This window comes from Telopea speciosissima, chromosome 2, assembly GCF_018873765.1.
Source record: "Telopea speciosissima isolate NSW1024214 ecotype Mountain lineage chromosome 2, Tspe_v1, whole genome shotgun sequence".
NCBI classification, from domain to species: Eukaryota; Viridiplantae; Streptophyta; class Magnoliopsida; order Proteales; family Proteaceae; genus Telopea; species Telopea speciosissima.
In genome coordinates this window covers 83,158,762-83,171,760 of record NC_057917.1, presented here as the reverse complement: position 1 = coordinate 83,171,760, position 12,999 = coordinate 83,158,762, and the positions used below count along the sequence as shown (strand labels likewise).

At 39.2% G+C, this 12,999-nt stretch overlaps 1 protein-coding gene across 5 annotated transcripts; it reads left to right on the top strand.

Moving 5' to 3' along the window:
- Window positions 1-822: 822 nt before the first annotated feature.
- On the top strand, window positions 823-10,097 carry LOC122652529 (membrane-bound transcription factor site-2 protease homolog). Of its 5 annotated transcripts, none has more exons than XM_043846298.1 (11): window positions 823-991; window positions 1,200-1,265; window positions 1,400-1,466; window positions 1,600-1,698; window positions 1,795-1,898; window positions 3,283-3,430; window positions 3,613-3,693; window positions 3,817-4,281; window positions 4,524-4,847; window positions 7,143-7,309; window positions 9,935-10,097. In XM_043846298.1, the coding sequence occupies exons 1-11, from the start codon at window positions 882-884 to the stop codon at window positions 9,978-9,980; spliced, it is 1,677 nt and encodes a 558-aa protein (XP_043702233.1). In that variant the 5' UTR covers window positions 823-881; the 3' UTR covers window positions 9,981-10,097. The 5 variants fall into 5 exon arrangements, with proteins under 5 accessions (XP_043702233.1, XP_043702231.1, XP_043702230.1 ...); XM_043846296.1 differs by having other exon boundaries at window positions 9,909-10,097; XM_043846295.1 differs by having other exon boundaries at window positions 9,899-10,097.
- The last annotated feature ends 2,902 nt before the right edge of the window (window positions 10,098-12,999 follow it).

Below are 12,999 nucleotides of genomic sequence, written 5' to 3'. Positions count from 1 at the left end.
AGCACAGTGGCTAATGAGAGCGCCTGAAGAGGAATCAACATAGATATTATTTTTGATTTCATGGAGGGGTGTTAGACTGTTAGGGAAGTACTTTCGTGTGTCCTTTGTCTAGTGTACGAGCCACGTGAAACATATTTTTATGATAACTTATTATTACATATATATCATATACGACCATAAATGGGGAGAAGGGGTTGGGGAAGATCATTTCTTCAATTTATAAAACATCAAAAAATGGAAAACAGAATGTTACCTGGGCATGTGTGGTGCATTTCCCAATCGCTGTGCCCATTGTACCGGATGGTCATATCACCCGCTTCTGTGTCTAGTTGCTGGGTAGTGCACCACATAGCAAATTTATAAGAGGTACCATTCGAAAACTGAGCTTGTATAACTATAGAGCGTGCATATGCTATCATTGGTCTCCCTACAAGAGCAGATTTTAAACTCAGATTTGGAGGTTGAATAGGTCGTTGTTGATTTCAATCTGGATTGTATTGGAATTGTCCATGATCGGTTTCAAATACCCTAGAGCCGGTCCTTCAGATCTGAAAACCCAATTTGCCGCTCAAGTATGTCAAAATTATGATCGATCATGTTTGATTCAATTCCGATTTTTGAAACAATAGCACATCAAGTAAGCAAGGATTGAAACGCTGAGCCACCCGCTTTATTCATTAGTCACACGCACTCACGCACGGACACAAACACAAAGACATAGTCATATACTCATATACCCCTTTAAAAATTGCAGTTGCGGTCCTGCGGACCTGCGGTGACCAACGGATATATATGCAAATAGGATCAATACACACACGCACTCGCATATGCTCACTCTAGAACACAGAGGGTTGCAAGCTGCAACGAACAGCTGAAGTTTAATGGAGATGATGACGGCGGGAGGAGAAAGGCGTGGGAGAAGGTCGATGAGGGTACACACTCTTTTACCCTTGCGCCCAACACATCGTCTCCGCAACACCATCTCTTTCTGGTATCCCTCTCTTTCTCTCTCTCCCCCCTCTTCCTCTACCCCTTTGTGTGTGTGTCTCTTAGGTTAGTAATGCATCTTTACCAAAGCAAGACGCTAATTGTGAAGCAACAAAGCCCACAAAAAAGAAGTTGTTTATTAATTTTTTCACTTATGCATTAGCTACTCCCACTCGCCTTCCTTTTTTTTTTTTTTTTTTGTGAATAAATAGGTACTGCGACTTGAAGATCACCGCCTTGAACGAGCCTCTCTTTTATTTTGGTCGTAAATATGCAAGGTGGCGTTCTCCTCTTCTCTAACTTCTTCCGAGGCTATGGCCAATTAGCTCAGTAAACTGTGCTGTGTCGTCCTTCTACACACTGAAAACTATATTTAAAAGGTAAAAATTTGTATCTGTTTGGTGAACCACAGGTACTTACGAGGCTGGTTTTCGATGGGGATTGGTTTTAGCCTGATGGCATTACTGGGAGTTTCTCTGGTAAGCATTAAAGTCTACCCTATTTCATTTCACTTCTTCGCGTACCATAAACCTGAATTTTAGTCGAATCCACCCCCCCTTTCTTTTCCTCATCAGATACTGGTTGTAAGATTTCTGCTTTCATGGTTGCCAGATTCTACTATGGGAATTGGCTAGAACTTTGAATCTCTACCGTGGAAACATTGAGCTTAAGAATTTCTGGGATGGGCTTCTATTTGGATTATCCCCTTTGGTTGGTGTTCTATTTATTATTAAATCTCTATTCCATGTTTTTGAGTCATCTCCCTTTTCTGAATTATGATCTTTGAATTTGTCTTTTCCTCTGCAGGTTTCTGGTTTTGGCATGTCACTCATGGATGCAGTGTATTTGATAATCTCGACTTTGATATCTGTCGCTGTTCATGAATTTGGTCATGCAATAGCTGCTGCAAGGTCTGTTTCTTGTTGGAATTTTTTTTGGCAATCTGGATTGAGCTTTGTATTGCTTATCCAATAACACTGTCCATAACTGCATGCTACTTTGTAGATGTGACAAGAAAGATAAAACTTAAACTTCCATGAATCCCCAGTTTGAGCTTTGAATTTCCCCCTTTATTGTAAAATTTCACCGCTCATCTTTCCTCTAGAGGTTGGGCTGCAAAGTTTACTTTCCTGATCTGGAGTGGTAATCTTACTTTGGATGGTGTATTTCATTAGATTATGTTGCCTGCTCTGCTGTCGTCCGAAACCATTCTACCGCAGTATATAAAGAATCTGTGTTTGTGATCTGAGAAAGGCATTACTTTCGTGTGACATATATACTAGTCCCCATAACCTAGGGCTTTGTTATATATATATGTATGTAATATGTAATTTTTTAGTGTGAATCAGTCTCTAGACTCTCTACATATAGTAGCTGATCCCTCGAGGCTCGAGTTGTGTAGGTGTATAATGATTCGTGGCTGCTGGACCATTTGATAGGACAAACTAATACTAACCAGTAGTATGTTTTACTAATATTCTGTAATTGTACATCTTAAAGATTCTCTAACTGGTAAGTGAGGTTTTTATACAAATTTCACCTGACAAATGATATGTTAATTTCAATCTGGTACTTATTTTTCATGGCCTCAAATGGTCACACGTCCCGTTGGTTATTTTTTGAGCAGTCATACTAATTTCTTTAAATCCACAATATATGAATTCTGGGCAGAAACATCCAATACCAACATAAATAGAGAAAATACTATGCATAAAATGCAAAGAATTCTCTCTCTTAACATTCTCTTTTTCCAAATTGATGAGATAGTTATCAAGGCACTGCAAAGTTCCCAGGGGACAAGGTGGGCCTTGATGCCCAAGACAACCAGGTTGCCTCATGTGTCAAGGCATCACCAATCCTCCAAGATAAAGGCAACTTACATTTGAATATGGAAAGCATACCTGGAATATGGTCCTCACCTTGGGCGCCTTGGTCTCACCTAGGTGTCACCTAGATGTAATGGTGCCTTTGTGTTACCCTTGGCTCCCTTAGTACAATGACTATTATGGATATTGATTTTTTATGTTCAGGAGTCGTGAGTTACTCCCTTGGTGCCATGGCGCTATTAAATCTCTCTATGCATATGACATATGTATTATGAGTAATTCATTTGGAGTTTGAATGTCCTGATCTTTGGGAGGGAAGTGATGCTCTTCTGACTGGAGGACCAAGCTATAGTCAAATTTCATACTAAAAAACTGATAGACAAATTGATGGATCACAGCTTCAGGTTCTAAATATTTGGATGCAGATTCTCATTGCTAGTATTGTAGGTACCATTCTAATGGAAAGCAGTGAGGGCGTGAAGATCGAATACATTGCCATGTTTCTTGCAGTTCTGTTTCCTGGAGCTCTGATTGCTTTCAACTATGAATGGCTTCAGAGTTTGCCTCCCTTTGCTGCACTTCGCATATATTGTGCTGGTATTTGGCATAATGCAGTGGTGAGTTTATATTTATTTATTCACCACGGACTCTCATTGGATGTACATGTCTAAAGAAAACCTTGGGTTGCAGAATTGTCTTCACACTCATAAGCTAGTTGCACTAGGACATGAAAATATCCATGCATGTTTTTCTCTGTGGTTTGTTTGAATTAGGTGCTAATCAGTCATCTTCTCTCCAGTGTTGTGCAGTTTGTGGATTGGCATTGTTCCTCCTACCTTTGATCTTGTTTCCTCTTTATATACATGGCAAAAGTCCCATGGTACTTTACTTCTACATATTTTGGATATTTGATGGGGTTAATTTTTCTTCCCAATTCCGCTTTTAACTTGAGAGCATCTATTGGCACTTTCTTATCTCACTGATGATAGTTACCCTGAATCAGGTTTTGGGCTTGTCCTCCACATCACCTTTGTCTGGTTTTCTATCACCCGGTGATCTTATTGTGTCATTGGATGGCTTGCGTATCCATGACCCTGAAGAATGGATGAAAAGGATTTCTTTAATCCACAAGCATTCATTTCTAAACTCAAATTACTCCAAAGATTCTAGAAGCTTGCCAGCGCTTGGTTGCAGAAAGGGATATTGTGTCCCTAGTTCTTTGTTGGAAGACAGAAAGAATATTCGACTAAATGATGACCAACTTGATTGTCCCATTGAACTTACTGCATTTGTTACTGTTCCCTGCTTTAATTCAAGCCTTTTAGATGATGGAAACACTGAAAATAGTCTCCATCATGTACGGGAGAGTAGGCACTGCTTGACTGCGAAGGATGTTGTGAAACTTGAAAAATGCGGGGATGGATGGCCAGCAATTGAGATGGGAACAAGCAGTTGTGAGTGTTCTCAGGTAAAAACTTGAATGTTTAGAAGTTGTCAGATGTTGAATTATGAAGTGCATTCTTGCTGAATAAATTAACAGCAATGCAAGACATTTTCCTTTTGAGTGTTGTAAGGATCACTGATTCAGTGTCTAAAGTTTAATTCTTTTCGGAATTCTTTTATGCTTACAACTTCAGTCCATGGTATCCGTTATATTATAGTTGCTGTGATTAACAAGGCAACTGAAGATGCTTTTGATCACATTGACAGAATGAATCTTGCTTGATGCCCAATCAGATGTCAGGTATGACATGGGTTGAGATAACATATTCAAGCCCTTATTCTCCCGAATGCTTGCAGCATGGAGGAAATTCTTCAGCAGATTATGGAGGTCCTGAATCTTTAGCAAGTAATTGTGGTGGGACTTTTGTTTTTGTTGGAGATGTGTTCTCCATGGGACATTCAGTTCAGTTAACTGCGTACCAATTTCGTTGGGGATTCATCTTGGGCGCATATCTTCCACACATGCTAGAGAAGATATTTGCCTGCACATTCAATGTCTCTCTAGCTATGGCTCTTCTCAACAGCCTGCCGGTATGTTCTTATGCCATTAAGTGTTGTATGAGATACTTACAATCTAATCATAGTCACATACTTGCATGTACTAGGACTGCTTAGCCTAAGCTCCCTATCCAAGGTTCAAAATTTCAGCAAGGAACGCTACTTTGCCCCCTGCCAAAACCAAAACCGAAATAGAGGTGAAATCTGGTAATTTTGCTGAAATGTACAGAAATGCAGTGGAATTCTTCCCTGAAACTTCAGGGAGTGCCTATTTAAGCATAAATATACATGTTTGAATCATTAGATGCCCAAAAAAAGGTTGTATTTTGACTTCGGACCCAATGTTTATAGCATAGCCTACTGTATCATTTTCTTTATATAACCCATTCTGCACATAATTTAGGCATATAAGATAACATTCAATCAAAACAATAGAAATATGCATTAGGAGTACAGAACCATAAAATTTGCAAACATAGAAATATGTTATTCATCTTCCTCTTCCCATGTAGGCAAAATGGGAGAGAAATTCAAGCGAAATTGGTGATATGTCGGCGAAATCTAGTATTCTTGTTAAGTCGACTACCATTTCGTTCTGACTTTGTTGAAACTGGCATATTTCGGCGAAGTTTCACCAAAATGTAGAACCTTGAGCCTATCCCATGAGGCCATACCCGATCTTCAAGACAATGCAAAATAATTAATCTTGCAAGCAAGACTGGTGCATAAATAATCATAATGTGTAAGGGATTAAATGATGGGTGTAAGGTCTATATTTCATAAGTTGCTACTTTTTCTGCCTTAAATATGCGACAGCAGCAAACTTATTTTTCTTTTTTGAAGTGACAAACTTATGTGCACCATTTAATGGTTTAATAACCACCTTTCTGAGGAGGCATTGCTAAAAAAATAAACTATCTAGAGCATGCATTCCAACTGATGACTAAGATTAAACATCAAATTAAGTCAATTCAAGTTCAACAGAGCAGCGACATATCCCACATTCCCATTCCTCTCAATCATGGGTGATATTCTTTCTTATTAATAACCCAGCAGGTTCTCTCTATCTTGATGTAATATCTTTTGGGGTCCTTTGCCCTTTTTTAGTCTTTAACTTTCTTTTTGCACAATACAGAACTTTCTTAGTTGACTTCGTCATCTAGTCTCCTATTGTTGCTACACTAAGTTCCCAGAAATACACTCACTTTATTATCGTCTTTAAACTCATCTATCTCAATAACCTCATCTCAACTATTCTCATCCTGAGGTTCTTTTTTTCTTCTTGCTTAGCATTTAGTTTTGTGAAGCATGTTTGAATTTTGTATCCGTCTTATTGATCAATTCGATTAGTAGGCTTTGATGAAACAAACACACCAAAAGCAGCCATCTGCTTCATAGACGGTGCTCTGATTCTGTTTATAATGTCCTATTTTATTCCACCTTGTGCATGATAACCAGGGCGAGGAAGGTCCGGACTGGTGTCTATATTTTAACTAAGGTAAATTGCACTTTGGTGCCTCCCATTTGGGAAAATTGTACTTGCGATCCAATGCTTGACTCTACTGCTCCAAAGGTCTGTGCTTGCAGAATGACATTAGGCTGAGTTATCTATCGGTTCGGGTCACATGACTCAAAAAGTTCTTAATAAAATGCATCTTTTACCTCCTTTGTCCCTAAATTCTCTGCATCCCTCTCTGATTTCTCTCAGAAAATTGCTAGATTGGCTGGAAATCATAACCATTGCTGTGCGCTTGAACATAAGCCCTTACCCAGTTCAAATCATGGTCAGAATGGGTGGAAACCCTCATCATTTACCCCTTTAATGGCCACATAATTTTCCCCATTTGACACACTCAGCAGATCTCGGTTGTTGGAGGAACGACTTGGCATCTTTGTATATTTATAATCCGAATCTGTTCTGCAGGCTCTGCTGTACTTCACAATCATTTTCCTAAAAGAAAAGCTTCGATGGTCAATTTCCTGGCATAGAGTCAAGCCAATTTTTTGGTACTTGTTTGAGGATTTTGTTTTTTCGGTCAATCTCTCCCAGTTGATATGGTTCATGTACTTGATCTCATCAGAATTGGTACAACTTTAATTGCATCCTTGGCTTTCATTTAGGCATGAAGGTGCTTTCCATTCACCCAGGGACTGCCACCATTTGAGATATCTGTGCAGCCTATTTTTGAGTAATGTCTCCTAGAATCACCCAACCGATTGAACAGCCCTTACCCATGTTTTGGAAGCCCATTTATTCAATAAGAGTGATGAACCTTGTATCCATATAATTTTTTTTAAAGAAAATCTAACAACAATAATACCTTTTAGGTGTTTGCTTTGGATGGTGAGTCTATTTTGGAGGTGACTCTTTTCTTCATCACTTTCTTGGGCCCAAGGAGAAGGGGAAGAGTTCTGCAAGTATGCCTCTGGGTAGGCACCCTTTTATCCATCCTTGCTTTCTCAAGGATACTCTTTTCCATCCCCTTTAGTCAAAGGTATCATCTCCCTTATTCCAAACTTCCTGTTTTGACAGACCAATTTATTCTCTAATTGCATTTGTTTTATTGGCATTTAATTTGTCTGTCAACTTCATAATCATATCAATGAGAAAAACTGCAAAACTAGACTTCTTGTTGTAAGAAACATTCTGTGAAATGTAGCTGTAAGGTATTATCTGTTCAGGGAGACTCTGACTGCTGTAGCATTAGGTCAAGGAACCCTAATGGTAGGGGTAATGGGCCCAATATGCTGGTGGTGGTGTTAGATAAACAAGAAAAAAACAATGTCCAAGATTCAACAAACCATAACTGACAAAACTGAGTAGGTTTCAGTTCAAGTGATCTAGACACTTCAATATGTGATTGAATCTCTTGAAACTTTGTAGAGTATGTTAGACTTTGAAATGAACAAAACTAGTCATATTATGCTGAAAACTAAGAAGATTTGCCCCTTGAAATCATCAGTCGTTCGGACTTGGTAATCCTATAATAACACTGACCTGCAAAAACCAGCCAATCCGAAAGTGGAGAATTATAATCTGTTGACGCAGAAATTTTAGGGTATCCTAATACTTCTATAGAGGGTTCAAGCAAAGGAAATTTGAGCCAAGTCAATGAGTCTAGGTAGGTCTACAATATGTAACGCAGACATCAAAACCCATACTCTGATTTGAATTTAATGCAGTGGATTCTCTGGGATTATGGACAGATTACAAGGGTGGAACTAGTATGAAAATAGGTATTTGTAGTAGATATTTATAGTTTAGGGTGCCATTGCTTGGAGCGATGGTAAAAGTTTTGGGCTGCCAAGGCAAAATGCCCTGGTTCGAGTCTTGAGAGCGGCTTCGCCCAAAAAAATGCCGAATGTTAGGACCATCTCCAAACTCACCCTTCCCAGGACCCCGCATAAGCAGGACCAGCACTGGGTAATGGCACTTTTGTAGAAATTTGTAATTTGAAAATCCTAAAAATGGTTCTGGAAAGATTTCTGATATCAGGGACATGGGGTGTAGCAGAGTTATCAGGAGGAGGTTAAACATTGAAGAAGAAACCAGAAATGATAAGTGTAAAACTGAAATGAAATCTTTGAACAGGAATCAGATTAGATAGTAGGGAAAAAGTAAATTTTCTGAAGAATATTTGTAGCAGGAAAAACATAGTGTAATGAACTAAAAGCAAGGTATGAGAAACTGAAATGAAGTTTTCTGACCTGTTGATAGCTTTTGAGGTTAGAACTGAACTAAAAAGAGTTGGGAATCCACCTAGAAAAGGCTGTGGAATCCACCCTAATAGAACCTATGGAATCCACCTTAGGGTTGAAGAATCCACGTCACAACTTCTAGAAATCCATCCAGGAACACCATGAATCCACCCCATTAGCAGAGAAGATATTTGAATATTTTGTTCACGAAATCTGTATGCCTCCAAGGGAAGGAGTAGAAACCTGTATAACACAATTCAATCCAACCTAAAAGTGGAACCTTTAGCCCATACTCAAAGTCCTAGTTCACATAGGACTCCAAACCAAGAAAAAGAAACTAAAAATAGGCTTAAACTATCCTACCAGCTATAGGAAACTAAATTGTAATAGAAGCTTAAAATTGACTCCAGCTAGCCTAGGACTACAGTAAATGGAAAAGAGAAACTAAAAGATATAGAAACTAGATTAAAATCCCAAAAACGGAACTCATTTTCCTGCTTAGCATGCTTATGTATAACTCATTCCAATATCTATTTTGACTAGAATAAGCTATTGTCAGTGATTTTCCTACATCAATATGACTGTATTAGACTCTTGCAATTTCTCCCCCCTCCCCCAAAAACAATGGGGGGGGGGGTGTTCAAAAATCAATTGAACAGAAAATCATGAGGGGGTTTGAGAGAAGAATTAAAATGCTTAATCCTTGAAGTTCCAGTGCAATCAGATAAGTCTAGTTAGGGTTTCAAGAATCTACAATCAGACTGCTCTGCAAAGTCCTAAATTTCTCGAAGCACTTGTATCTCACAACGGCTCCTGATTCAATTGCACAAACTGAGATTCTTCAATAGGAAATAATAAGATTGATGATTCTTACTGAGTAACTCACTAATTGGGGCAACTATAACCAAAAGCCAAGTAGAAATGAGTCAAACCAGAAGCAGAATTTTATGTCAGCGATTTATCAAACTCAATAAAGAACCTGAGGATTTCTCTCTTTTTTTTTTTAAACTTGGAGCATAATAGACTCAACTACAAGGCTTGTCATGTCTTCAACACCGTTATATGGATTTGAACCACCTTAAGAATCAGGAACTAAGTTTGAAGCTCAAAATAGGATTTTTTTTCCACTTTAAAAGTTTTAAGATTTTTTTTTTGGGAGGGGGGTTTTGTTTGGAAAAACAAAATGTATTTTGCTTGTACCTTTTGAGAAGATACATGTGTACAATAGAATTTTCCCCTTGGATTTTGTGTGTGTGTGTTTCTTAAAGAGAGTTTTAGTTGCAGCTTAATTCATGTTGTTTACATTTTATAACATATACAGATTTCATTTCTAAAATTTGCGTGAAGAGCTAAGCTTCTCATGGATACTTCAATTTCAATACCAGCCTTCTGAAGGCCTTGTGTTGGAATTGGGGGAGGGGGTACACTGCTGTCATCATGGAGAATCTACGGTTAATGGTGGCTTGATTGTTATGAGTATAGGTTGCCTCTCAAGGGACTTCGATGGTATCCCAATAGCTGCTGCGGCGGTGGGCTGCACTGCATGTTCTATATTGATCACGGGAATGGGTGCCATAGGAAAGGGTGTAGAATATATAAGGTGCTCTCTGAAATATGCATTCCTCCCTTTTTGGTTATGTTTATTTCTTTGTAAAATTTTCCTATTTATTCATTTTTTTTGGGTTTGTATTTTTATGTTAAAACAAATAGTGGGAATTCTGTTTTACAGGATTGATTTTCCTTTTCTGCCTTTATTCACAAGGAAACAAACGGAGCTGTTCATGAAACTGAAGTCTCATCATATTCCTTCATAATTGGTGAGCGAGATCCTTTCCTTGCCTCTAGAATTTCCTACCATATCAGTTTCTCAATGATCCTACAAAATGTGTATATCCTGCATCGGGTCTTGAGAACTTGCATCTGGAACCAGTGCCAGGTTAAAAAAAAGGGTAAATTACATGGTGACCCGCTGAGGTTTGCCCTAAATACAGTGCGACCCCCTGTATTTCCAAAATATACACCCGACACCTTTAAGTGGACGGTGTTAAGTATAAAATTTAAATGGCAATGTTGCCCTTCAATTAACCATATTCTAATTTTTTATTTTTCTAACAGAAAAAGTGGGACCCACCACTATTTCTTCCTCTTCTTCTTTCTTCTTCTTCTTCAACCACTGCCCCACCACCGTTGCAACCTCCGACCACCCCACTATTGTGTCCACCATCCTCTGCCCTCCTCTTGTAACCCCATATGAATGGGAAATTTGTGGCCATTTCTCCCTGGAGAAAGCCACCCTCTTGCACGTTTGACCCCTTTATTTTAGCTTCAGTTCTGTTTTAGTGAGTCTAAGGCACCCTGTTTCACGAGGGTTGGGTTGTGAGAATATGGAAAGCAGAGATATATACAAGTTACAAGGCAGAGAGGAGTAATATGGGGCTGTTGGTTGTGCAGGTCGCAGAGTTGGGGGGGGGGGGATTGGGATGACCATTGAGACCAAAGAAGGGGGCCGTCAGCCATGGCGTACTCTCTTTGTTATCTTTGTATTGTGAATAGGTTAGGGTTTGATATCTCAAAATTCTCAGCACATATTCATGATGGTTATTTGTAGACTGAGCTATTCTAGACGGAAAAGATAACATTACCATGGTCACCCCCAAATTCAATTTCTCTAGTTCTTGACCTCTTCGCGTCTGAGTATTTCCAAACTCCTTCAATCCATATGCAAAAATATGAATTAGAGAAAATATCACTTCTAAGAAATATTTGATCCACTCAGAATTTTTTTTTCTTCCGAAAGCCACATAATTCCGGGGACAGTGGCACTGAATTAGGGAGTGGATCAATATTGATTCACACTTCCTCCATTGAATCCACAGGGAAGAAGGAAAGGAAAGCTTTGGATCAGAAAAGAATTTGGAAAAAGAGGCCGGGTTTTGGGGTTTTGCTAGTTTCCGATTTCTTTGAAGAAACAGAAGAAAAGAAACCCTGGTGAGAACCTTCATCGAAGCTTCATTTAAATGGGTTCTGAGAGAAGATGGAGCAGAAGAGAGTCCACCATGATTTTAACTAAGAAAGGAATGGGAGGTAATTTTCGGATCTCTGACTACCAAATCCATTGAAAAAAATTACCTCCCTTATCGTCGTAGGTCGTCGGTGATGGTTTCAGCAAATCGCCACAACAAGAACTTGAGGCAAGTCATCGGTGATGGACTTGAAGATGGCCTAAGGTAGATTGCCAGAACCCTAAACCCTAATTGGAGTAGCAGGAGAAGGGGGTGTGAAGTTTGGGCTGTCCTATGGGCAAAATGGTACACCTCATTAAGGGTATATTTGTCATTTTAAGGCATCAATGGCCAACACGTCAACAACTAACGGGAATACTCTAACGGAGTGAGGTTGAGTGTAACAAATACCCTAAACTCAGGGGGTTGGAGTGTATATTTTAGAAACACAGGGGGTTACATTGTATTTAAGGCAAACTTCAGGGGTTGTCTTGTAATTTACCCTAAAAAAAAAGAAGTTTAACCCTTACACTTAACCAGTTTCGTGGTACTTCAAGGTTTTACTTTTTCGCGAGTGCATGATGCTTGCAGTAGGGTTTTTTTTGTTGCTGCATTTTCTTGGCTACTTATCAAGCTAGTCAAATGCTAAGTTATCTGCATTATAGAGAGAAGGGGGTGGGAAGCCATATTACTTTGTTAGAGAGAGAGAGAGAGAGAGACGGCGTGATGTACTCGGGTTTGTCAATAGTATTTTGAACCCAACTGTACGGATTGTCCCTCTTACTATCAAACGAGCTGACCATGTTTTTCGACTGTTCTACCCAAAAAAAATGTTTTTTCAGCTCATGGAATGAAAAAAAAAAACAAAAAACAAACATGGGACCTAGTGACTAGGTAGGCTATGGGCATAAGCGGGGCAGCAGAGTGACAATGTGAAATTGAACATAATAACATCGAAGGAAGGAGTTTTCTGTCCGAGAGTGTGGCCTACGTCAGCACTCTCATGTGTCTATCTCTCCTTAATTAAAGCAAAGGGGTAGAATTATCTTTTCATATGAGGAGGAGAGAGAGAGACTCATCGGAGCTGGTTTAGGCTACATTACCATACAGAGTTATTTTTCCCTAAAAGGGGATGTGCGCCGTTGTTTAAAATCTATTCACTTCACACTATTGGAATCGGTGGATCTTGAGTCTGACGATCTGGCTTGTCGGATCCTATACAGAATAAAGCATTTAAATGCCCAAGGCCGATCCAGGTCCAATCAATCAGGATCTTGATTCTATGTTTTGAATCCATGCTTTCCACCTAGAATCGGATCGAATTGGTTGCTGCCGATTTCAAATTCATCGAAAATTCCAGGATTGATAATCCAGTGATTCAATCCGAAAAACCCTAGAATTGGTCACTTTAGAATGGGCGGAATCAAGATCAATCCCGACCGATTCCACTAAACCGACTCCAATTTTTTGAAACAGTGTTCCCA

Bases quoted from the DNA above. Each gene is read 5' to 3' on its own strand.
- LOC122652529 (XM_043846295.1), top strand. From the start codon at position 882: ATGGAGATGATGACGGCGGGAGGAGAAAGGCGTGGGAGAAGGTCGATG. The intron at 992-1,199 runs GTATCCCTCTCT...GTGAATAAATAG, and splicing joins CGCAACACCATCTCTTTCTG to GTACTGCGACTTGAAGATCA. The intron at 3,694-3,816 runs GTACTTTACTTC...ACCCTGAATCAG, and splicing joins TACATGGCAAAAGTCCCATG to GTTTTGGGCTTGTCCTCCAC.